Source organism: Artemia franciscana, chromosome 9 (genome assembly GCF_032884065.1).
Source record: "Artemia franciscana chromosome 9, ASM3288406v1, whole genome shotgun sequence".
In the NCBI taxonomy this organism is placed as follows: domain Eukaryota; kingdom Metazoa; phylum Arthropoda; class Branchiopoda; order Anostraca; family Artemiidae; genus Artemia; species Artemia franciscana.
In genome coordinates, this window is record NC_088871.1 from 2680920 (window position 1) to 2707113 (window position 26194).

Here is a 26194-nt window from a genome sequence, read left to right on the forward strand (position 1 = left end):
CTTCCTCAGTAAGTAGTTCAAATTTTTCAAAAGGATTCAGATGTTTTCTTTTCCTATGGTGATTTCTAGTGTGACTTAGTCCAGGTTTAATTGTCAGCCAAGGCCCTACGTTGGCCCTAAGACTTTTAAAATTTAATGCGTAAATTTCTGTTCCTTAAATTTGTCACTTAAGAAAAAAAATAGTTAAAAAGGACCGTAAATTACGAATTTGTATTCGTCATATTTATCACTATCACCGCCATTTTAATAACACTGAAAGAAGTACTTTAAGGTAAGTGGGATTTCCTCTCCTCTCTTCTTTTCTAGGACCCTGATCAGATAATTTGGGACTATCATGCTTGAAATACTGTTTTATTTTAAAATCTAGTCTGTTTAATATGTAATACAGGAAAAATTTGTGCAAAGAAAAGAAAAATCGAAATTCAAAATGAACTTTATTAGATAGGCCCAATAAGGGGCTGCTGGTGAATTGGGAGACAATTCTATTGCTTGAAAAGGAACAAGGTGAATTAATGGACACTAATCAAGTTCTTTCCTTTTTTCAGTAAAATTCTACTTTACCTACTTCTGACTATCTTGGAAAGGGGTTAGGTTAGGAAAATGAAACTTTCAGGGATGGATCTACAGGCTATAGTTTGCCCTGGGAAGGTATTTTGAAGTACCTACCTCCACTCCTCCCTCTAGAAGGTCCTGAAATTTGTCTAGCCTACATGACAGGTCTGTACCTAGGTTAGCCTATTGAAATTTTTATAAAACAATATTTTACTCTAATTTTCAGTTATATGTTTCTTTTTCTCTGACTTTAGCTCTGAAAATGCAATTCCTGAGCCTAGAATTTTAATCAATATCAACATTTTTTTTCAAAACTTAGGAAAAGTATTTGCATATCTTCTAAACATTATAAATTGGGATTGAACAAAGTTTTGAGGCTGAAAACAATTTTGTTGTACTTCAATTGAGCAGAAGATTTATTTTGCAGGGTTTCACTTTTATAATTACCTTAAATCGCACTGGCCGGCGAATAAGGTTGGGTGAACATCCTGTAGATTCGCCGGTTGAGTGATGGAGGTGGAAGTGCGTTGTCTAGTTCCGTTGAGTAGATCCACTGGCCTCCCAGTGTAGTTTCCACTCCATTGCTGCCCAGTCTTGGTCAATTGCTTTTTTGAAGTTGTCAACAGTTTTGGACTGAACTGTTTCTTCACTAAGGGAATTCCACAGTGGAACAGCACGAGTTGAGAAGAAGTTGGAACGTTCTCTCCATGAGCTTCTTTGTTGCTGGAGCTTCTTGGTGTGGCCCCGGGTGTGGCTAGAGAGCGACTTATTAAAAAGCCCTGGTGTGACACCATTCTCCAGCAGCTTGTGGGTCAGGATTGCATCTCTGCGTTTCCTCCTGTACGTCAGGGTTGGGAGCTTGAGTTTCTTGAGGCGTTCAGGGTACGAGAGGTTCTTACATTTGGTTGGTAGTTTTGTAGCCCTCTGCTGAACGCTCTCAAGGATCATCTTGTCCACGACATAGTGGGGAACGGCAAGAGAGACTCCGTACTCAAGTTGCGGTCTGACCAGTCCTGTATATAGCTTCCTGATTGTCCTGGGAGATCTACTGGTGATATTACGTCTGATGAGACCAAGGGACCTGTTGCCTTTTGCAGCTAGGTATTTGCTGTGACTATGGAATTTCATTTTGTCATCAACAATGACCCCAAGGTCTCTTTCTTCGGTGACAGTTTCCAAAGTTATGAGCTTCCCAGTACGATCTGTCATTGTATATGTCATTCCTGGGTTCTTAGGGCCAAGATGTAGGACTTTGCACTTTTCAGCATTAAACTCGAGGGACCAGGAAGAGGACCAGTTGTTGAGGGTGTGCAGATCTGCCTGCAGAGCTGCGCACTGTTGGTTGTTTGCGACTGGGCCAAACAATTTCGAGTCGTCTGCAAACAGTTTAAGGTCATTTTGCACTGACTGGGCTGAGTCATTGATGAACATGTTGAAGAGGGTAGGTCCCAGTTTAGTTCTTTCTATAATATATGGGTTCTTAAAGCTTATTATAGATCAGGACCCTCTAGAAAGAAGAGTAGAGTTAGATAGGCCTACTTTAAAATACCTTCATGGGATATACTTTGGTAAATTTTTTGTTGTTTACACTATTGATTTACAAATAAAGTGGACATACCACTCTATTCATTTTGCACTGACTGGGCTGAGTCATTGATGAACATGTTGAAGAGGGTAGGTCCCAGTTTAGTTCCTTCTATAATATATGGGTTCTTAAAGCTTATTATAGATCAGGACCCTCTAGAAAGAAGAGTAGAGTTAGATAGGCCTACTTTAAAATACCTTCATGGGATATAGGCCTACTTTGGTAAATTTTTTGTTGTTTACACTTGATTTACAAATAAAGTGGACATACCACTATTCATTTTTTAATTTGGTCTAAATGATAACTTATCACCTTATCCATAGGCAAAGTTTTTAAGCTCTGATATAAGGTTAAAAACTTGCAATTTATACCATAAGTTAAGATACCAAGTAATCAGCCAACTAATACACTTTTCTACTACTAAATTATTATAAAATCTCTGTCATGCCAACCAAAAAATTGACTGTTCCACTACTGTATCCAATTTTTTTTTCCCAGTATATGATTAGTCTAGCTTGAATATTTTAATCATAGCCTACACAATACTTACAATTTCATATGTACTGATAAACAAGGTAAAATTCTAGTTGAGTGACTTCTTGCTATTTCAGAAAGGAGTTAGATTAGAAAAATGAAACTTTCAGGAATGGGTTTACAGGCTAAAGTAAATCCCAGGAAGGTATTTTAAAGTACCTAGCTCTACTCCTTTTCTCTCTTGAGAGCCCTGAAATTTGCCTACATGATAGGTCTATAGGCTACCTGTTGAAATTTTGAAAAAACAACATTTTACCTTAATTTTCAGTTACCAGTTGCTTTTTCTCTGCCTTTAGTTCTGAAAAATGCAATTTTTGTTATTTGAGTAGAATTCTGAGTCATATCAATATATTTTTTTTTCAAAATTTAGGAAATGTATTTGTATATTTTTAAAACCTTATAAATTGGGATTGAGCAGTTGTAGCTTATAAGTTGTGAAGCTGAAAACTATTTTTTGAGCAGAAGATCCATTTTGCAAAATTTCACTTTTATAAGACAAATATTTTTGAAGGTTATCAAAGGTCAGGGCCCTCTAGAGGGAGAGGGAGTAGAGGTAGGTACTTCAAAATACCTTCCTGGGAAATACTTTAGCCTGTAGACCCATCTCTGAAAGTTTCATTTTCCTAACCTAACCCCTTTCTGAGACAGCAATAAGTCAATCAACTTTAATTTTACCATAAACAACAATAGAGTCTAATCTTGGCCACACATTTATTGCTTGAGCCTAATCTTACAAAATTCTGTCCCATCTTTGACTCAGGATCATAAAGTTTTAATAACATATCCTACTGATAGACAGTCAACCTTGGATAGAGTTAATCTAATAAACATGCTGTGAAACAGAATAATTGTATTTATATAAACTGAGTATAGAGCTAACTTTAGTATAAGCTCAAATTTGAAAGACTAAGCTATAGGGTAGAAGACTTCTTTTTGGGAAATACCACTTTTCTTTGGCATTCTGGGTAAATGGAGATGTGTTTTTGGATTACCCCTATTTTACTACATGTTGATTCAATATAAGTATAGTAACAAGATCCCCACCTTCTTGGTGAAACTTTCACCAATAATTTGTCAACATAAATTAAAATGTGGTCTCTGTTTTGACAAGCAATTGAAAAGATAAAATTATATTTAATATTTGTGGATTATAGAATAAATAATAAGCAATAGAAGTTACATTTTTAGAATAAGAAGAAAATCAGCTTGTGGTGATATGCAAATAAAGACCAAAAGGATATATACATCAAAAAAGGATAATTGGTAGGTCTATTTCCAAGAAGAGGTCCTTGTAGTTAAGTCAATAAACAAATATGCAATTCTTCCCAATTCCTCTTTGGTAACATGGTGTAAGGGTTTTAGTTATACATAATTTTGCTCAATTGGATGCTGGATTTCTACCCTATGTTTTTCAAGATTATAATCAGCTAATCCCCACTGGTTCAATCCCAATCATCAGCCATTTACAACTATCCAACCCTTTACATATAATGGCCAAGATTAAGCAATGGCTGAGTATCAGGGTTAATTTAGCTAGGGTAAAAGTGAATTGTTGCTTGATGCCTTTTTTAATGGTCTTATATTATTCTATAATCACTTCTGAGGTGGATTAGATTGTCAGCTCTTAAAGGGCTAAAATAGTTCATAGTAACAAAAATTGGAAAAGATTTTTGTTAGTGAGGATCCAGGTGAATGGCATGCATATTCACTAGCAAGAAACAAGGTCACTTGGTTTCTTAGGACTAATTGTTAAGAGCTTGAGTCACATATTATTCACTCAAGCACCATATCACCTAAAATATTTTGGAAATATGTAAATAGTAATAAGCCTAATCTTGTATCATCTACATCTATGTTCACACATCAGGATACACACCAAAAGATTGATAGTGATTCTGAGAAGGCTCTTATTTTTAATGCAATTTTTTCTTAAGTTTTTATTAAAACAAGTAGTCAATGGCATTGTCAAACATTCTTGCTCCATTTGATTATATGCATTTATCATTGACTGAAGTTTATGCTTTTCTTACAAAATTGGATTCATCTAAAGCACCAGATATAGATGGTTTTTCATACATAATGATAAGACAAATTGCAGAACCACTTACTTATATATTTAACTTATCTTTGGTGCATGGACTTTGTCCTTCAAGGTGGAAGAAGGCCTTGGTAAAGCCACTTCACAGATGTGTCTCCAAGTTGGATTTTAAAAACTATCAGCCAATTTTGATTCTGTCTATTTCTTGCTTAGCAATGGAAAAGTTGATTGTCTCAAGTGTTCAAAAGTATTCTGATGAAAATCATCTTTAGAATCCTGCTCAGCATCGTTTTTGAAAAAGTAGGTCTTGTAATACTCAGCTTCTTGAGGTTATTTTGGATTTTCAACAATTTGCTGATTTAGCTATACCCTTTGACTACATTTATATTGACCTTTTGAAGGTATTTGACAAAGTCTCAATACCCATCCTTCTTTAAAAATGTGCAGCTTATAAATTGGGTAAAAAAAACAATTGCATTATTGCTGATAATCTAAATGGAAGAACTCAGCAGGTTGTTGTTGGTGAAGCTATGTCATCCTCAATTGAAGTGTTAAGTGGAGTCCCCCAGGGTAGCTGCCTGGGTCCAATTTTAATTTGTTTATTTATCAATGAACTGCCTTCCTCTGTTCAGCATTCTACTGTCAAGATGTTCACAAATGATGTAAAACTTTATCTACCAGTATGAGATGAAAATAGTGTGCAACTTTTACTGAAGGATCATGACTCTAACTTATTGGTGGAAATCTAATTCCATGTTCATAAACCCTTCTAAGTGTGTTGTTCTACACTATGATTGTAAACTCCCGCCTGTGCATACTTACCAGCTGTCTGGCATATGAATCCCTTCTAACAAAATAGTGCCTGACCTTGGCATTTACTTTGATACCCAATTGGAATTTGATAAGCATGTTTTGGAAATTGTAAAGAATGCAAATTATCGTTTTGTATCTATAAAGAGAAGCTTTCACAAGTTTAACCTTCATAATTTCTACTACCAAATCAATGGTAACTGATTTGGGAACTGTAATTATTATTATCATTAGTCTTTGTGGTGAAATGCCATCATGAAAACAAATTTTGAGTGATTTTTAAAAGAGCCTAAAACTTCTCAAAGATGATGTAAATTTTGAGGGGGTTCAGGCTCTTTAAAACTTCCTGAAAATTGGTCTTCAGATTAACATTTTACTATTATGACTAAAGAAAACCATAATAACCATTCCAGAATCAGCTGCAATTGACAATTTTGCAAAGGTCTAGATTAGTGGTTATTAAGTAGAAAGTATTTGTTTTCATCATGCATTGGTATATTTCATTAGGACTAACCTATCTTTACTCAGATGAAGAACTTGGATGGGGTGGCTATAAGACATAAGTACCAGCGATTCTTACTTCATAATTGTAGCTAACATATTTTATATCTGGACCTTGAATGGTATTTTTTTTTTCTCACTTGACAAATTTTTGCAGAAATATATTTTTAAACTTTTGGTTAACATGGGCTTTTTGTGTTTTTGGGCCCCATCAAGGACTCAAAATGTAGTTTACCCCAGAAACAATTATTGAATTATGAAAGAAAAATTGATTGAAGAAAAAACGGGTTTAATGTCTATAAAGCAGTGAACAAAAATAAAGTATATAAACTACACTTTAACTAAAAAAAAAAAAAAAAAAAAAAAAAAAAAAAAAAAAAAAAAAAAAAAAAAAAAACTGAATATTTCGGCCCCACATCCAGGAGCCTTTCTCAGTGGAAAAAATTACAAACCAACAATTTAAGACTTTTTTTTAAGACATCATAAATAAAATACCATGACAAATAAAACACCACAAAAATATAAACAATAAAATAAATAAGAAACAAACTCACATTATAAAACAAAACTCCTGCACTGACATTAATAACTTTACAATAAAACTAAAGCAATTGTATATAATGAAACTTTCCTCTGCCACATTTGGTGTATAAATGGGAATCTATTAAAAATGAAAATTATAAATCCTTGCAATAAAACAAAAGCAGGTCCCCCAAATCCAATCAAAATCTTACAGATTAATGAAACAAAGTTATGAATTATAAATTGAATGGATTTTTTCATTTGCTGTTTTAGCTGCAGTCCATTGACTTCTTACAGTATTGACCTTGTTTTGACTTTTGTTTGCAAGGTTATAACTTGTTTTGGGACAATTATGCAAATCAATACTTGTTGAAGTTTTGACTGGTCTTTAATTAAACTATTATAAATTGAATTTATTTAAAAATCCCCTTCATCTCTATTGATACTAATACCCCCATAGATAATCTTTTAATATGGCCACTGCAGTGTTTATTGCAAGGAAACTACATCCTTTATGCAGTTGTCAAGACTCCATTCCAATCAAATTGATTTAAGGTTTGAAAGTCTATTTAGAGTAAAGCCAAGACAGATGTTCTGTGAGAGACATGGCTGTCACTTTTTTTTGTTTTTTTTAGTGATGTACAAAACTTGCCAAAGCCTCATTCAAGTGCATATGTCATATTTATTAAACAAGGATATTTTTTTCTCACCAAACAATTACCTTTAACGCATCATATTAGAGTATATTACTTTGAATAATTAATTTATAAACAAGAGGTTGGTTTTTATCATCTTTTTAAACACATTTCTTGTGAAAGTTGCTTTTTTTGTGTTGCAACAAAATAACTTGCTTTTTAGTCCCTTTAGGAGCTTCACTCAAAAAGATATTTGTTCACTTTTATTCTAACTAGGATTGTGGTAAAAAGGGAAAAATTACCTTTTACAAATTGGTTTTAATATTCTTTTCACTTGCAAGTTCAATTTAAATCCCTAAAGTGGACCCCAAATTGACACTTGGGCATAATTCTGTATGACAACATTCTAGTTGAATGGCTATGTGGAGGAAAACATCTTAATGTTCTCAGGTGGAGGGAGGGGGGTTCACCATAATAAATGACCCAAAGGAAATGTACACACATGTGTTTGACCATGAGATCTTGCATATGAGTCACTACACTATATTGAGTATAGTGAATGCTAAATCAAATACAAATATTTTGTAATAATTTATGACTATTTTAGTTCCTGACCAATCAACATGAAATACGAAAGGAGTCGCGGTGGTGATGACAGGGAGTCTGAGCAGTTCAGGAAGCTTTTTATTGGAGGTCTTGACTACAAAACTACAGAAGATACACTAAAATCCCATTTTGAGCAATGGGGGGAAATTGTAGATGTTGTTGTAATGAGAGATCCAAAAACAAAAAGGTAAATTACGTTTTATATCTGTTTTGTCATAACCTCACTATTCTGAGCTGCAGTGCTTTGAAAATTAGTCTGGTATACAATAAATTTGACAGTATAGTTGAAAAAACTGATAAATGGTGTTTCATGTTTGTTTTACCATTATTGATAAACAGTTGTTTGCAAAAGGGAGGTTTGTCTAGGTTTGCAAGATGCAGAAAAAAAATTGGTGTGTAAAGTTCCAGTTTTTAGCTGTGTCTTGGACTGAGAAAATAAGATCGTCAAGGGGAAAGGAGGAAGTTCAAAATATCATTGGAATCACATAAGATAGGATAAAACAGCTTGAATCTATTGATAGAGCTTGCTTTATGCAGAGAAATAAGGTGTAAATCTAGATTTTTCAGTATATTTGATTATCAACTCTACTCCATTAGCATTTTGAAGTCTTTAAACAATCAACACACACACATGCTGTATATTTCCACCATGCTTGGCATGTGCTTATGTAAAACACGCTTCTCATGTATGTGAGTTCTGAGAATGGGTGTTCCCCCTCATTCTTCATATAAGTAATGATTCAATTCTTGAGGCTCTTTTTTTTGCTGGATAATAAGATATTCAATGACTTCTGGTATAGAAGTGTCTGGTATGTGGGTAGGTTGCATCTTTGCTTTTAGATGATTTTTTTTCTTTTTTCGTAGTATCTAAAGCAGCATTTACTCTTTTGAAGTCATTTTTTTTTTTTTAGGCAATAGCTCACTTTGGGAAGTTGAAGCATGCTAAGAAATTAACTTGAATTTGACAATATATGTTGTTATGAAAATCCTCAGATTTGTTAATTCTGGGTTTAACTCTTTAAGGTTAATCCCTATCACTAGTAATTTGGTAAAAGCCCATAATGATAAAGGTGTGAATTCATGTTTTGGACTTTTGTCATATCCAGGGTTTTAAAGATACTTTTGATAATTTACCAACAACGTGTATGTTAAGACATATATTAAGAAATGGACATACATAGATTCTTAACATATGTTATATATTCTAATTCTTCAGTTGGCACTTAAAGTCAAACATCAAATTGATTGTTTTGTTTCACAAAAAGAAAAAAAATAGTAAGATCCATTTAAGTTTAAAACAAAACAACTGATGCTGAAATATCACCCTAACCTGCTTGGCTTGATGGTTGATAAACAGTTAGACTAGACCATCTAGAAGTTTCTGCAATGTGCTTAATGTTTAAGTGCAATAATCGTTATTGAATTTACCAAATTAGTAGCCAGGTGGCAAAAAAGATGTTTCCTTTTTTTATGGCACTTGGTATCTACCAAGTAACATATAGCAATTGCAAATTCTGTTGGTTGGTCTGTCTGTTCTGGTTTTGCTAGTTTAGGCACTCCCAGGTAAGCTAGGACGATGAAATTTGGCAGGCGTATCAGGAATCAGACCAGATTAAATTAGAAATTATCGTTTTCCTGATTCGACAATCTGGGGGGGGGGGGAGTGGGGGAATGGTTAAATTGGAAAAATTAAACTTACGAACGGGTAATCAGATCTTAATAAAATTTGATGTTTGGAAGGATGTCGTGTCTCAGAGCTCCTATTTTCGATCCCGATCGGATCCGGTGACAGTGGTGGGTGCTGGGGGACCTAAAATCTTGGAAAACGCTTAGAGTGGAGGGATCGGGATGAAACTTCGTGAAAAAAATAAGCACAAGTCGTAGATACATGATTGACATAACCAGAACGGATTCGCTCTCTTTGGAGGAGTTTTTTTAATTCTGAAAAATTAGAAACAAATGAGGTTTTTTTACTTACAAAGGAGTAATCGGATCTTAATGAAGTTTCATATTTATAAGGACCTCGTAACTCAGATGGGGGCTGGAAATCTTGGAAAACACTTAAATTGGAGAGATCAGGATGAAACTTGGTGGGGAGAATAAGCACAAGTCCAAGATACGCGACTGACATAACCGGATCCGCTCTCTTTGGTTGAGTTGGGGGGGGGGGGTGCAGTAATTCGGAAAAATTTGAAAAATGAGGTATTCGTAACTTACGAACGGGTGATCAGATCTTCATGAAAATTGATATTTAGAAGGATCTTGTGCTTTAGAACTCTCATTTTAATTCCCGACCAGATCCGATGACATTGGGGAGAGTTGGAGGGGGAAGCCGGAATTCTTGGAAAACCTGAAAATCGAGGTTTCTTACAATTGGGTGATTGTATCTTCATGGAACTTGATATATAGAAGAATCTTATGTCTCAGATGCTCCATTGTCAATTCGTGTCGGATCTGGGGACATAAGGGGGTTGGAGGGGGAAACAGAAATCTTGGAAAACGCTTTGAGTGGAGAGGTCGGGATGAAACTTGGTGGGAAGAATAAGCACAAGTTATAGATACGTGACTGACATTATTGGAACGGATCTGTTCTCTATGGGGAAGCTGGGGGTTGTTAATTTGGAAAAATTAGAAAAATTGAGGTATTTTTACGTATGAACGGGTTATCGGATTTTAATGAAATTTAATATTTAGAAGGATATCGTGCCTCAGAGCTCTTATTTTAAATCCCGACCGGATCCGGTGGTATTGGGGGGAGTTTGAGGGGGAAACCTAAAATCTTGGGAAACGCTTAGAGTGGAGGCATTGGGATGAAACTTGGTGGGTAGAATAAGTAAATATCGTAGATACGTGATTGACGTAACCGGAATGGATCCACTCTCTTTGGGGGAGTTAGGGGGGTCCAGTGCTTAGGCAAGTTTGGTGCTTCTGGACTTGCTAGGATGATGAAAATTGGTAGGTGTGTCAGAGATCTGCACAAACTGACTTGATAAAGTCGTTTTCCCCGATTCGACCATCTGGGGGGCTGAAGAGAGAGGAAAAATTGGACAAAATGAGGTATTTTTAACTCACGATTGGTGATCGGATCTAAATGTGTTTTTAATATTTAAAAGGACCTTGTGTTTCAGGGCTCTTATTTTAAATCCCGACCGGCTTTAAGCCTCTGATTATCCTTTTAAATCAATATGTTGATTCTTAGAATTTTGCTAGAGCTCATACCATATGTGCTCTTGGCTCTTCCGACCTCTCGATGTGCCATATGAGCTCTTAGCTCTTGTGTATCCTTTGTACTTAAACCAAAAAATAATTATCTACTGCCTATCCCAATAGTAATCTTGTCCATCTGTCCATTAGATAATTATTTTTAATGGATTTCGAATGTTGATAAAAGATAAACTGGGCAGTGCTGTGCTTTTTTGTTGTTTTTTTTTTTTTTTTTACACAAAAAGATTCCAACTATTGATAGAAATTTTACCTGTTAAATTGCACTGACAATCAATTGTATTGTTTCTAACACCAAATATTTTGTTACAATCATTGAAACTAATAACAATAAAATTACGAGTTAATAAAGCCTTATATGTATAATCTACCATAAATCTAAAGTAATTGATCAATTCGATTCTACATTTATGCATGCCTTGTGAGACTGCATTGGTACCAAAAAAGACAGAATGAAGCTAAATGAAGATAAGATACCAAATTCTGATAATAAGAAAATGTGATCCACCAATGGAGAACATTCCTGGTCGCTACCTGAATTGAAAACGGGTTAAGTCTCCTTTTAATTGGGCTTTTTTGTGGTTTTCAGATCTCGTGGCTTTGGATTTGTAACATATTCAAAAGCTGCAATGGTTGATGCTGCACAAGAGTCTAGACCTCACAAAGTTGACAGCAGAGAAGTCGAACCTAAAAGAGCTGTTCCTAGAGAGGTATGTCCATAACAACATGCTTTGTTAAACATTATGAAGTTAATTCATTGACACAGAAAACTCAAATCCTTAAAATAATCCCTTCCTTAGCCATCAGCGTCAATAATTCAATTTGAACAGTCACTTGCTGGCACATTTCCAACAATGTGAAACTCACTTTTTACATTAAGGTTCAGTTTTTTTTTTTAAGTGTGTTGTAGTTTCAACAATAAAATTCAGCTGATAGAAATTATTGCCTGTGACTTTTAGAGTGATGCAACCCTTCCCCCCAATGAACAAATAAAAAGTTTATTCTTATATTTGCTTATCAGTAGAACCAACCACATTATTTCGTTAGTCTTTGACTGACACATGGCTCTTCTTTTTTTTTTTTTAATTTATTCTTTTTGAACAAATGAATAATTTTTCAAACATAAGTATTCGAGTTTTCCTGACCAACTGCCAACCCGTGTCTATGGTATTCTCCCTCGCTCTCCCAGGTTGAGAAACGATGTCCGATACCAACATATATACAACTCAAAAAAGCTCAGATAACTAAGAAATCACATATTTAGCTTTCACTGATTCCAAAATTTCAGTACCTTTTAGTTATTAGGAACTATTTTGATTAGGACCAAAATTAGGACTATTTTGGGTTGTCAAGTACAGTTTTATCAGAATTCATATTCTTGTATTTCGGTGGTGCGGTTGACATTAAACATTATCTCTGAAATGAAAGATTAATATATCTTCCTTTTTTCCTCACTCAATTGGACTATCTGTCTTGGCTTTTTCTACAATTAGCCATGACTTGATGCCCACTAATATTCCATTTTAATTCAACCTCCTTTTTATACAATCCTAATAAGAGGGGAATTAATTCCAGGTTTACTTCTCACTCAGTTGGACTATGTCTTGGCTTTTTCTACAATTTGCCATGACTTGATGCCCAAAACTATTCCATTTTATTTATTTTTTGATTTTTTGAATTTTAAAAAGTCTTGTAAGATGAAGGTTGAGAATAACCCTAATCTGAGACTATTCCATTTTATAACCCATCCACTATCCCACAACTATTCCATTTTATTTATCTTTTGAATTTTAAAAAGTCTTGTAAGATGAAGGTTGAGAATAACCCTAATCTGAGAATTTGATATTTACTCTTTCAGTTATAGTTGATTTATTTGTACTTCATCATTTTAAAAATGCTTCCTAAATTTTTATGACATGAAAAATTTTGTTGGGTTGTAATTTCTTCTCTTTCTTGTTTAGCTCATTGGCAAACCTGAAGCAGGTGCCACTGTGAAAAAGATATTCATTGGTGGATTGAAGGAAGACGTCGAAGACGAGGACCTTCGAGACTACTTTGGAAAATATGGTACAATCACTGATGCTGCTGTTGTTTTAGACAAAGACACAAAGAAGAAAAGAGGATTTGGTTTTGTTGAATTCGACGACTATGATCCAGTTGACAAAATTATTCGTAAGTTCTGTTGCTTCACCTTTATTTTTGTTGTTTACATTTTGACAAAAAAGTAGCCATAAAACTGATATTTAAATGAAAAAAGAAGAAATGAACATGCCAGACTTATTCAGAGACGAGGATATTTTTGGAGAAAAGTCAAAAAGCTAAACTAAAAGAAGATGAGTGATCAGCTCACTTTTGCAATTCAAATTGTTGTTCTTCCATTTTTGTTTTTGATTAATAAATTTAGTTCTCATTTTATTCTAGAATAAAATATTACTATAGAATTGAATTTTACTCTAGAATGCTTGAATTTGGTGGGTCTTACGTTCATTCTTTGTCTGAGAGGACGCGGGTTCGAATCCCAGTGTACCCAATTATTCAGTTTGGGACGGGGGTCAGTGGCGTGACTCTAAGCTTAGCCAGAATCGACCCAGCTCTAAATGGGTACTTGGAGAAACCTGGGTAAGGTAAACAGGAAGGGTGTGCGAAAGCGAAAGGTGTGCGAAGGCCCCCCAACCCCCCATGACACTTCCTGGCTGAAGGGCCAAGAAACGGAGATCAGCACCGCCGGTAGGGACTGTAAAGTTTAATGCCGTATCCTTTTTTTTTACCTTACGTTCATTCTACCCTTGAATAGACTTAGTGACATTTACCTCGTAAAAAAGTTTTTTGATTGGTATCAATCCATATTTCTAGTGAATGTTGTTGCGTTCCTGTAAATTTTGGAGTTGACCGAGATCATTTATTCAAAAACCTAAAAAAAAAGAAATGTGGACTTCGTCTGGCTCGTATAGTAATGCTTTTGTTTTATTTAAGACTAAAATAAGACGTATTAAAAATATTATTTTGGCAAGAAGGGTGTCCAGATACTTAATCCTTTCTTTATCCTTTGCTTATATCACTAAGATTGGTTGTCAAGCTTCGACAATAAACAAAATCATTGTAAATTGGAGAAAATCTAATTATAAACTGTAAAGCTAATCAAGGTAATTAATGCACTTAAGAATTGAAAAAAAAAATGATATGTTCCCTTATTAATGCGATAATAAATATGTACTTTGATGGGGGTGTAGCCTATCTTTACATACCAGAGAAATGGATAAACCGCTTTTTGTCCTATTTATTTTTGTTTATTTATAGTCGAAGGTAATCACTACTTGAAGAATCGTAATGTTGATGTTAAGAAAGCCTTGAGCAAGCAAGAAATGGCCGCTCACAAACAAAAGCAAGAGCGTTCTACCACTGGTGGTCGTGGTGGCTGGGACGGCCCAAGGGCAAATGAGCAGCCAGGATGGAATCAAGGTAGTGCTGGAGGTGGCGGCTATAACCAGGGTTCTGCTGGCGGCTGGGGTGGTGGATACGGCGGAGGAGCACCTGCCCCACAGGTAATAGTCTTTCTTTTCCCTCTCTTCGAAGCATAAAAGGGTACCTCACGGAATCTATTCAATTTTTGTGACAAGTCTGTTTGCTAAGTCATTTAAAAATTAAATTTTATTGCTTCTTGTTTATTCCCTTTTTTTACCAATTAAGTTTTTCTTTTTGAAACTGAAGAAATTTGGATGTTGAAAAGTGAGGTCCTTGAGTGGAATAGCATCCCAAATTAGGGGCCAAGGAGTTGTGTCCGTATTCTTACTTAAGCCCTAAATAAATATTGTGTATTGTAACTATTACTATTAATGTTTAAAATCAAAACGAAATAGCTATTAACGATTAAGATATTATTCGAAGCTTTGAAAGGGAATGCTGCAATTGTAACCACAATTTTTGTTATATTGCAATTATTTTAGGACTTACAACTGTTGTCCCTGTTTTTACGGAATGAAGTAATAAAGTAGCGCCTCACTGTTTCTCGTTCGTAGCTTTTATCAGACAGATCTGATAGTTATTTTAGCCTTTTGGCCTAAACACTCTTTGCCAATATCGTATTTATATTTTTTTTTTTCTTAACGTTAAACGTGCCAAATGGAACATACATATTTTATTCCACTTATATTTGAAAGCTTGGGAGTTCGATTAATGGAGTCTCTTTCAAGATTATTTGTTTCCTAGTCTACGGTTAGGTTATGTCAAACACGCCAAGTGGAGCATCACTATTATATACATTTATAACTGAAAGTAGGAAATTTGTTTTTGGAGTCAATTTCTATATTTATCTAGTTTTTTCTCTCTTATTCTCTCCGTGTTAACGTTAAAGTCGGGAATTGTCTGGGGAGTATTTCACGTTAACTTACAAACGCACTAAATGGAGAAGGACCAAAAAGAAAAAAAATCGGGAAATGATTTATAAACCTATGAAACTCACACTTCCAATTTGGCTTTAAATGCACTCATCAAAGATATCAATGTCAATCAAAGATAACAGCGTTAGAAACAAAATAACATCATCTTAAATGATCTTCATGAGTCGTTTTCTTTATGCATAGCTCCTATGCTCCAAGACTTAATACATATGCTTATGCATGGCTCTAAACGGAGCATGAGTAAGAAGCATTTTTTAATGCATGAAATGTCCTGAATTGACTTGCGCTCATCAAAACCAAAGACAACAATAGGCCAAAATAATATTAACATAAATGATCTTACTTTCTTTTGTATAACCAGCAAAATTTATCAAATTATATCATAAAATTCTATAAAAAGTAATCAAATTTTATCAAGATTATCAAAATTCAAGTCAAAAGTGAGAAAGATAACATTTTTGGCAAATAGCTCTTTTTGAGACAATTCCCTGATTCATTCTTTGGTCTTCCGAACCTCGAAACTTTTAACTTCCTTTGTAAACATCATAAACAAAGTTGTATTTATATACAATTTAATGCCACATAAGCTATTTCTTGTTTCCAGTATTATTATTCTTGAAATTGATCGTGTTTCTTTGACATTAAATTATGTATTAAGTTAATAATGAGGTCTCCTTTGAGATTATTGGCAGTTATGATGAGCTTTAACCCATGTTGCTCATTGCTTAAGTGTTTCTTAAAAAGGGCACTAGAACTTCCGATTTACAATTGAATTGCTGTAAATCACTTCTTAATGCTAGGAAAGACTCGTAAGAAAATTTGCCAAGATTAATTGTATGACTGATTTCTACAAGTTTCATCATGTCCACCATTTGTGAAACATGTACTGGTCTGTTCTATTTTGTGTCAGACTCAGCTCAAAAGTGTTAAAAAGCAAAATGCTTACATTTCGAATTTATAGGGTGGTTACGGTGCCGCTCCACAACAGCAATGGGGTGGTCAACAGCAGCAATGGGGAGGATCCTATCCCCCTCCGACCGCCTATCCTACACAGCCATATGGTGGAAGTGGATATGCAACACAAGGTGGAGCAACTGGAGGTGGTTATGGTGGTGCACCACAAGCAGCAGCGCCCCAAGGATGGGGTGCTCAACCATCACAACCTTCCTTTGGCAGTGGATATGGACAAGAGTCAAGCTATGGAGGGGGTGGACCAATTCGGGGTGCTGGCTACCAGGGTGGTTCTCAAAGACCAGCACCATATTCTGGTAAGTGGTTGCTGTTTGTTCAATTTCGTGAATTTTCTCCATTCTCTGCTTGTTTTGATTTTCCCCTCAGAAAGAAAATGACAAGTTATTTTAGAAACCTCTCAATTAAAAAAATGTATAATAATTTAACAATAAACTGAAACAGTAAGAACAAATGCATAATCCTACACCTTCGCAAGGCTCTCTAGTTGAAAGTGTAGGGATGAGGGAAACAAATAAGTAAAAATTATTTATATGGGGGTGGTTAATAAAATTACAAAATATTGTCGATACTATCTTGCCTAAAATGGTATATTCTTTCGTTTGTTTTTTCGTCGTTATTTCTTGGTTCAGCGTTTAGAACTGCCATTCAGTCTGTTCTTAGACATTGTATTTGTTTTTTAGCTGTGTTTGTTTCTCTTGACGAATGGCGATGATGTAACGTTACGCCCTCATTCAAGCATAAATTTGTTTTAAGTAGCACATGTCGCTGTCATTCCTTTCAGTTTTTTTTTTTTCAATTTTAAGTTTTCTTCGCCTTCCAGTGTGTGTGCGCACTGGTCTAAACTATATTTTAATGTGAAAATAATTGCAAATTTGAGCTGAAACCTTTATTCTGAATGACACAATTAATTCTTTTACACATAATTCAGATTATCTGGAATATTGGTGGTTCAATTCACTCCTAAGACAAGCTGAGAAAGCTAGGCGTCCCTAGGGTTCCATGAACTTGTTGTGTTAATAGGCATTTTTCAACTTTGGGAGACAAGTAAAAAATGAATTAAAATTTTGTTACGGATTATTTTGGATTTGCACCCTCCACTTGAGATTGTTCTAGTTGTTTGTTCTTGGGTTTTTAACATGAAATAAGGCGTCAGTAGATGAGGCAGAGAAAAATCTTGTTGCGAAGACTCTCCCTCCCTCCCTCCCAATGCCTACTAAGTAAGTATTATTTAGATCAGAGTACAGGTTTAACAGAGCAATCGTTCGATCCAAAGATTTCAGGATCTATCCCTTGTGTTGTCCGTTTCTTCCTATGTATCTAAAACTGAATGAAGGCCAAACTGTAGTTTGTGAAAAATTCGTTGCGCGAACTTTTTCGTGCGTCGGGATTCGGGTATGTGTTCAAATTTACAAACATAGCACTTTGGTTTCGCAACTGATTTACAAATAACTTGAGTGATGGTATTTTGAATGGAGTTGAATTGTCTCGTATTTTTAAATCACTTAGAGCTTTTTAAATTGTAAATGTTCTTCATTGCCCGTTTTTGGGTAGGAGATAAGAAATAAACCGCCCTTTTTCTTTACAGCACCAAGTGGCGGTGCTGGAGGATATAGCTCTCAGCCTGCTGGTGGCAGAAGATATTAAAGTGGTAAGTTTTTTTCTGTTTTACTTCTTTTTTAGTGAATGCTAATTCGTTTTTCTTGGATGACTGGACATTGAAGTTGGTCTTTTTTGCTCTTTAAAATGAATACATGAATATGTATTCATTTTCTTCAGGGTCTAAGTATAGACCCTGAAGTATTGTTTTTCATTTTTCCTGTTGGGGTGTCCTATCAACTTTTATAGCTTCTTTTGGTGGACGCAACAGCGGAGTAGTTATTTTTGATATTTATAAAGAACAGATCAGATATACTAGTTTTTTGTTGTTTTTGCGTGTGTGTGCGTGCTGTTTCTGAATCATCTATGGTATTTTTCTGTGTCTAGGTGTTTGCAATTTAAAATTTGTTATGATCGCTCGTGTGCGAGACAACTTAGTTTTATTATTGTTTATGAATAGTATTTATGTAATGTATTTTATGGGAATAGTTCTCAGAATGTCTGATACACTTTTTAATTTTTTTCGTCTAGGTGTTGTTTATCAACTATCAGGCAGGCAGGAGGTTTAGAATGAGGATAGACATCGTCAAGTGACCAAATAGTGCTGACACCAGTCACTTCCCCCTCTCCCCTTTTATACTTGTGCGTATATTGTGGTAAAACAGTTATTGTAAAATGTTTTTTTTTTTAAAGAAATAGATTGTCAGGAAAAATAAATAAATGAAATCTTTTGAGAAAATGTTTTCTAAGTTTTGGGTATTGTTACTTAAGCACATAGATTGGGAATAGTTTCATCTTCGTTCAGTAAATCAGGACAGCTTACGCAAGGAAACCTATCACTTTGAAAGGGAAATTTTCAATTATTTTGAAAAAGACGCTAGTGTTTGATCAATTCGGATTTCTTGATTGGAATTCGACAAGTTTGAAGGATTGGCAAAAAAGGAAAAGATGTTGTCGGTATGAATGCATAGAGATTTGAAATACGAAATGGATTCTCGTGGCTTGAACCACCTCCCTAGTGGGCATGCTTGGTGGATATGGATGTGACTCAACTCGCTCACAGCAGCAACTCCTTGGAGCCAGATAATTAGGCATGTTGTTGGCAAGGAACATAAAATAAGAAGATGGACTAAAATCACAAAAAAAAGAAATCGTTAATTGGTATTATTCTAAATTTAGATTTGTTGTCTTTAATTTAGTGCGAGGTCCTTGAACATCAAGGGCCGCTTCTTTCGTCTCTTTCTTTGACTGGCTACAACACTGAGACATGATTATGAACAGCTAAAAATGGCAGTTCAGGTGTCAACGCTTGAACCAACATGGGGACCACCCGTAGATTTGTCTCCTCTTTTGTATCTCAATGAATGGTTTAAATAGCATTTTATCATGATTGGGAGAGAGGCAAGATGTTGAACGCATCTTCCATTATTTTTTTTATGGAGTACTGGCGCTTGAGGGTAATGGTCTTCTCATAGTGGGTCTAGTAATCAAACAGGATATGCTGTTATGTCTCATCAGGTGTGAGTCCTGTAGTGGCGCAATGGGTTTGACCTTTGCTTGGTAATATGGGACCCAGAGATCGAACCTCGCTATGTGAGACAAGTGTGGTATAATGGTGTAACCTCATTCCAAAAGAACGCAGTTAAGAAGAAGGGCGCCGGAATCCACCCTGAAATATCGAGCTCTTTACGATTTCTCGAGTTTCTTCTTGAGTGGAAGTGTGATGGTATCTGTCTGCTGTGACTTATTGAATTCCTTATCTAACTATATCATCTGCGTTTTGATTGATGAAAGATCTCTGGGTTAAGGAGGTGGTCTTGGTAGATATTTGATAGTTATATTTGATGTCGTTAGACTTTGGGCATTCTGAAATTTATCCAATTGCCTGAGGTTCAGCATTTTCCTTGTGATATTATTTAGATCCTTACCACTAGCAATTCTATTGATGTTTTTGAGCAAGTTTATTGCAGATTTGGAATCCATTGAATACGTGATATTTCCTGTTCCTTTGTAATATTTCATTAGTGTTTAAGATAAGTTGAATGGCACACAATTTAGCAGGTAAAATAGAGGATCAAAGTGGGATGTGGAGGATTAGAAATTGATGCTCAGAGAGGCTACACATCTAGTTGCACCTGCTTTCTCACCATGTACAGACACATTTATATAAATATTTACATGATTAGGGTAATTCTTAGAAATCTGTTCAACAGAAATACTAAGCACCAATGGATTTGGTACCATTTTTTTGTTTGTAAGAATACGATTAGCTTCGCAATACGGTGGGCACAATTCCCAAGTAGATTTTCCAGCAAATGAGAGAGCATAAAGGATGTGTTGATACCGACTTGGCGCCTCTGATAAAGGATATTTGGGTTTGTGGGGCTGGCTTCATTGCAAAAATATGTCCCTCTAGCCTTTCGCCTCTCGCGAGCTGTTTGATATTTCCCTTTCAACTTGATGGTTTTCCTTCGTCTGAACGAAGTATTAAGTGGTAAAAAATATGTGTTTAGATGGAAAAAAGGAGCTGTTAAAGGTTGAACCGGGCTAGAGGAAAGGTTGCTTGAAAGTGGGAATACTAGCAAGGATCATAAATATTATGGAAGACACCAAATCGAAGACAAGCTTTAGAACCATTTAATTAGAGCAGAAAATAGCTGAGGTTGGCAGAAGAACAGAAATACAGGTTGAAACACAGCAGGTATAGATTGTTTCCTCAAAATTGAGATAGGTAGGTAGCCAAATTAGATATTTGCTTGATTTTTACTATATTCCAATAGCTGTAGGTTAACATATCTTCAAAACACAAAGTACCAATGACAATAAAAATCCTGACGTTTTAGTTTGGTCCAGTGGAAACTTGCTCAACCATATAAATGTTTAAAAGTTGGGGGAAATCGTTAGTTCAGTTTAAAGAACAAGACCACCTTGTGCAGAGTTTGGTAGTAGTGGGTGTCAAATTAAGAATTAGTAAACATGTGGAAATAAGCTAAAACACTTGGGACCAAACAAGTTCAGAAAGTGTAGCTTTCATTTGAAGCTTTAGTTGTCTTTGGCAATCTTCAAACTGTTCCTTTTTAATTTTTTTCTGAGGACAAAGGTTGTCAAATTCAACTAGTTATTTTTTTACAATTAAAAATGACAGAGTACTACCCAAAAATTTTCATAATTTTTTAAGAATAAAAAGAAAAATCTTAGAAAATCGTTCTTAAAAAAATTGATGTCCTTGGTACTTCAATTGTTTTAGTGTTTTGTGATAGATTTTTTGTATTTCCGGATAAAAAATATAAAAGTTCACTTTAATGCTAGAATTTGTGAAATAATGAATTATTTATATTATTCATTTTTTTGTCATGCTCGAATATTATATCAAGTATTTGTAAATGCATTCGAGATTGTATTAATCTCATGCTTGTGTAGGAGAGTTAAAGTAGGTCATATGCCTTTCACGTGGACAGTTTTTTGTCAAAAGATTTTTTTATAAGAATAAGAAACAGTTAAAATAATAACCAAATGATATCATTTGTTTTTGGTAGACACATCAGAATCATTTTTGGTAGGCTAATTTTAAAATTTTTAAAGTGAAAAAGCGTTTGCAAATTCCACCGATTCGTCTTCCATATTTGTTTTCACTCTTCAACATGACAACACTAACAAAAACATGAAACTCTCACAAGAACTTCTTAATTTTAAAAGAAGCAAATGGTATTAATTATCAGAAGTTAAAAGAAGTTTAATTAGAGGTTTTTATAAACCTCTGGGCCTGACTTGTCTTCTATAACAAACATAGAATCAATTTGATTAAACTTGGAACTCGTTTTCAATAACAAAATGTTAGATATGATATGCTATTTCGTTTTGAGAATGACAATGTCCTATAATTATCTTCATTTTTGGTCATCAAAGGTTTGTAAAGAGAAGTTTAATGGTCGTTGGTAAGTTAAAAGGAAAGACAGTTGAATTTTCAAACGTATTATCTTAATATGTCTTGCTTTTTAATTGCAGCAAAGATATATCTATATAAAAGCTATATTTTTCTTTTATCAATAAAATTAACTGTCCCTTCTTGCCCTCTTCCCCCTAGCTTCGTCAATTGTTCAAATAGACGACTTTAAAAATTAGTGTTCTTTTTTTAATGAAAGATATAAAAACAAAACCCAGAGTATTTTTTTTTTTTTATTATTATTATTTACTGGAAATTACTCGAGATGAAGTACATATTCCTATTCCGTCACTTATTTGTGTGAAAAATAATGTATATATTATGTTTTAAAAGACGCTTTGATGGGGGCCTTGTAATTTGCCCCTTGCTTCATTTATGACCCATATACAATTCATATGGTCGTATTTTAAGTAATCTATTTGAAGCATCAAAAGGTTGGATCTTGGCATTAACTACTCGCCGTGTGTTCACAAAAAGCGCCATCTCAGCAATTCTGAAATTGCTTGCTTTTTTAAACAAATTTTTGTGGCTGTTGACCCAACCATATGGCAGTTCAGCTCAACCATAAAAGTTAATTTCTGCTTTTCTCCTTTTTCGTCGCCTTTATCACTCGCTAAAAAATGTTTTTAATTTATTCAGGGATAGAAAGTTACTTTGGAACTTAAAAAAATCAATATACCTTTAAAATGAAGATAGACTTTCTTTCCATCTCTCGCCTTAAAATGTTAAATCTAGTTGTTGCTGGTGATAGTGAGAAATTTGGGGTGGTGCCAGTTTCGTTTAGGGCCAAATTTATTGTGGAAGGAAAGAAGACAAAACGATACTTTAGAACCAAGAGATAGTAGCATGTATCAGGATATTGTCTGACAGATCACTGATAGATGGGAACAATTTTTGGAGATGGAGCATTTTCTTGAATTTAAGAGGAAAAGATGTCTTAGACCCATGTATTTTAGGACAGAAATCATATTGGGAATGGCAGATAGACAGTTATACAGGTATAGACATCTATTTTCCATAGCAATTAGTTAGGCTGGCTATCTGAATTTTTCTTGTTGTTTTTCTTGTCCCTTTTTAGTGCAGTAGTTAGATGATGTTGATCATTTATTCCAAAATTTAGACACGGTTTTTTATTTTGGTTTTCTCATAAACAGCTAAATGTATTAAAGTCTGATCTTGTCCGACGTAAAATAGTGGTACATTCTAGATTTCAAATTGTTCAGCAAAGTGAAAGCAATTAGTTCATTTGCTAGAAGACGTCTTTCTAATAAAAAAGTGTGTTGAGTTTTGGGTCATTAACAGTAGACAAAAGATACAAAATCTCAACCTCTAAAAATAATTCTAGTCTATAAGCGTTTCAGATGTTCTATCATAGAACCAAGAAACTGAAACGGTATTGGTAGTAGTGGTCGTATCAGGGAAAATACCTACTTTGAAGGTGATTTTTGAACTAAATCAGTTAGTAAAATATAAGAAACTATTTAATATGGTGTCCAATGTATGTAACTACACGTGTAACAACATTTTTACTCGCATTCTACGCTATATACCCAAAGCTTAAATTTTGTATATAATACCAATTGATTATGAGAAGGAGAAAATGGTTTCTACTTAAAAGATGTTGCGTTTAAAGTCATTTGTAATTACGATAAGTAGTTACGGTTGAATTAAGCCTTAATCTGTGGACTAAAAAATATAGAATTTTATAGGTTCAATTTAGTGAATTTGAAGTTTTTTCAATGAAGCAGCAGTGATGAAAGCTTTATGTAGTCTCTAAGATGAAAAGATGATTTACTTTTCTCTGAATGGTTTTAGTGTTGTAATTCAGTAATTTAAAAAAGAAAAAAAAGGAGCGGAGATATGAAAGATATTTCGCTGATGCCAATTATTTTGTGTTTTTTCGATTGCAGTATGGGAAATATGTGAAAGTAGATTACTTTGGATTTAGAGATTACTGTCATTTTGAAAAATTTAATTCTGTATTTTCGGGAAGGTACCTAAATACGTACAGCTCAAGATTCCATCACGCGCTTTAACACTGAACTATGCTCATAAAGCATACCTGAATTAACAAAATTAATCTACCTTCAAAAATTAAGCTCTATCTGTGTTGCACTGCGTATGGTTTATCTGTCCATTAGAACAGTTGAAAAGGTTAAGGATAAGATAGATAAGATTTATTCATAATTGATTAATCATACAATAAACACATTGTGCTAATCCCCCTAATGTTCTTAGGCCTGTAAAAGAGGGGAGTATATATGTTTCAATTTAGCACTAAATCAATTGAAAAAAGTTAATATTTAATAAATTAAATCAAACAGTTCGTGGTAACGAACTGTAAGGGGGCGACCGAAACTCTAAAAAACGGAATTTTGATAACAATAGTTCTATCAAAAGAATTGGCTTATAATGCTGGTTCCAAATATATAAGTTTCATTAAGTTTAGTCTTACTTATCAAAGCTTACGAGCCTGGGAAAATTTACCTGATTTTCGAAAGAAGAGGGAAACTCCCCATAAAAGTAATAGAAATTTAATGAAAATTGCACTATCAAATTTAGCGTATCAGAGAACCCTACTAAAGAGGTTTCAAGCTCCTGTGGTTTCATGCGAAACCACATAGGAAGCTTTTTTAAAAGTACTAAAAAGCTTAAACAAAAAGAACGATATATTTAAGATATATTCGAGATATTTGTAATAGTATCTGTTCGTTTCAAGTGTTGCTGTTGCTCCTTATTTTCAGTTGTTTTTTTTTATAATTTTTTTTTTAAGATATTTAAGATATATTCAAGATATTTGTAATAGTATCTGTTCGTTTCAAGTGTTGCTGTTGCTCCTTATTTTCAGTTGTTGTTTTTTTTTTTTTTTTTTTTTTAAATAGACCCAATTCAATGCTACACAAGAAGGAAAAAAAGATCACATGGAAACCCTCCATAGTGTTACAAGTCTTTTGAATGTGCCAGATGAGGGACACGAACCTTCCCGCTTTGGTTCACGAACCGAAGCGGGAAGGGTATTCCATATAAAATTACTCTAAGCGAGAGGATTAAAATCATATCTTACTAGCATGCAGAATTATAATGTTCTGAGAACTATGGAGCTGATAATTCGACTGATCAGGTACAAAAGATGAACTAAATTCAAAGGATCTGCAAATATTACCTTGGACCTCAAGAAAAGTCAAAGATGCACATGAAATAATATTAAGTTCTTCGTCAACAGTTTAGTTGCTGAAGGATTTTTTACTGGATAAGATATATAGCTTTATTGTGAGTGTTGGAAAGCGATTTAAGAAACGAAGGAAAAGTATACGTCCATATAAATGGGCAATAAGGTACACAAGAATGAAACTAAGTGTGGTATAGGATTCTCAGGCCCAGAAAAAATTTGTTTGAGCTTTCTTAGAATGCCAAGTTTTTTTTTATATCTATTTTTATCAAATCATTATCGTGCTTAAAAGATAAATTTTCATCTTGTAGGATACCTAGGAAACGGATTTGGCCATCCTTTTGTCTACTAATAGAGATTTTGGATAGTAGGTGAATTTAAGATTGGTGTGGACAAGCCTGAGATACACAAAAAAAAACTTGATTTAGAAACATTTAGGCCAAATGTTGTATAAGGAACAACTGAAGGTGGGAAAGTTTTACAAGCCACGCAAGAATCAAAGTTGTCTTGTTACTAGGTATGGGGGTAGTGCTTGCAGTACGAATGCTAGTATTTCTTACATGTTAAAAGGAACAAAATTCGATTGATCGAATTTTTGATTAATAGCGAATCGAATGTTGTTGCAGTGTGGAAGATCAAACCTTGTATCGTAGATACCCTACTAAACTTACAACTTAATAACTTGAAATACGTGACATATATCTTTTTGGAATAATAGTTTTGAAAGATGATGTAGATTTTTTTTTCGTGTAAGTCTAATACACTTTTACTTTTTCCAGTATTTCTCCTGTGGATTCTGAAGACCAGTCTGTGATATTAGACCGTGATGACATTTTATATTCAAGATTTTGTTGGATTTATTAAAAATAAAAAATGCATTGTTTATATTTTGTGTTGCCTTCTTCAAATGTGTGCAACTTCAAATTGTGATTTTCAGAAGTCTAAATATAACAGTTTAAAAAAGTAAAATATTAAGGTATATGGTAAGTACAAAAAAACTCTACTGTTCCTCGTAGTTTGTGAAAATTAAGGAGTAAATTGTAACTTCTACACCAGCTCAACCTCAAGTTTCATTGCTTCCTGAATATGTGACTTAAACAAATCGTGCTATA

At 34.4% G+C, this 26194-nt stretch overlaps 3 protein-coding genes across 5 annotated transcripts in view; 1 reads left to right on the forward strand and 2 right to left on the reverse strand.

Moving 5' to 3' along the window:
* The window catches only part of LOC136030878 (single-strand selective monofunctional uracil DNA glycosylase-like), a 48793-nt gene extending 48628 nt beyond the window's left edge, over window positions 1–165 (reverse strand). For both annotated transcript variants that reach the window (XM_065709960.1, XM_065709959.1), the window contains exon 1: window positions 1–165. The gene's annotated coding sequence lies outside the window, so the exon portion shown is untranslated.
* LOC136030877 (heterogeneous nuclear ribonucleoprotein A1, A2/B1 homolog) lies at window positions 132–25967 on the forward strand. 2 transcript variants are annotated; one of them, XM_065709958.1, is made up of 8 exons: window positions 132–271; window positions 7785–7970; window positions 11595–11715; window positions 12967–13177; window positions 14303–14547; window positions 16364–16670; window positions 17960–18022; window positions 25862–25967. In XM_065709958.1, exons 2-7 carry the CDS (start codon window positions 7801–7803, stop codon window positions 18016–18018), a joined length of 1113 nt encoding a protein of 370 aa, XP_065566030.1. In that variant the 5' UTR covers window positions 132–271; window positions 7785–7800; the 3' UTR covers window positions 18019–18022; window positions 25862–25967. The 2 variants fall into 2 exon arrangements, with proteins under 2 accessions (XP_065566030.1, XP_065566029.1); XM_065709957.1 differs by lacking the exon at window positions 25862–25967 and adding an exon at window positions 18502–18709.
* Window positions 1084–1983, reverse strand: LOC136031544 (uncharacterized). The gene has a single exon (XM_065711214.1). It carries the CDS (start codon window positions 1981–1983, stop codon window positions 1084–1086), a length of 900 nt encoding a protein of 299 aa, XP_065567286.1.
* Window positions 25968–26194: the final 227 nt, after the last annotated feature.

Coding starts and splice junctions, on each gene's coding strand:
- LOC136030877 (XM_065709958.1), top strand. CDS start 7,801: ATGAAATACGAAAGGAGTCGCGGTGGTGATGACAGGGAGTCTGAGCAG. Junction 7,971..11,594: donor AGAGATCCAAAAACAAAAAG/GTAAATTACGTT, acceptor TGTGGTTTTCAG/ATCTCGTGGCTTTGGATTTG. Junction 11,716..12,966: donor AAAGAGCTGTTCCTAGAGAG/GTATGTCCATAA, acceptor TTTCTTGTTTAG/CTCATTGGCAAACCTGAAGC.
- LOC136031544 (XM_065711214.1), bottom strand. CDS start 1,983: ATGTTCATCAATGACTCAGCCCAGTCAGTGCAAAATGACCTTAAACTG.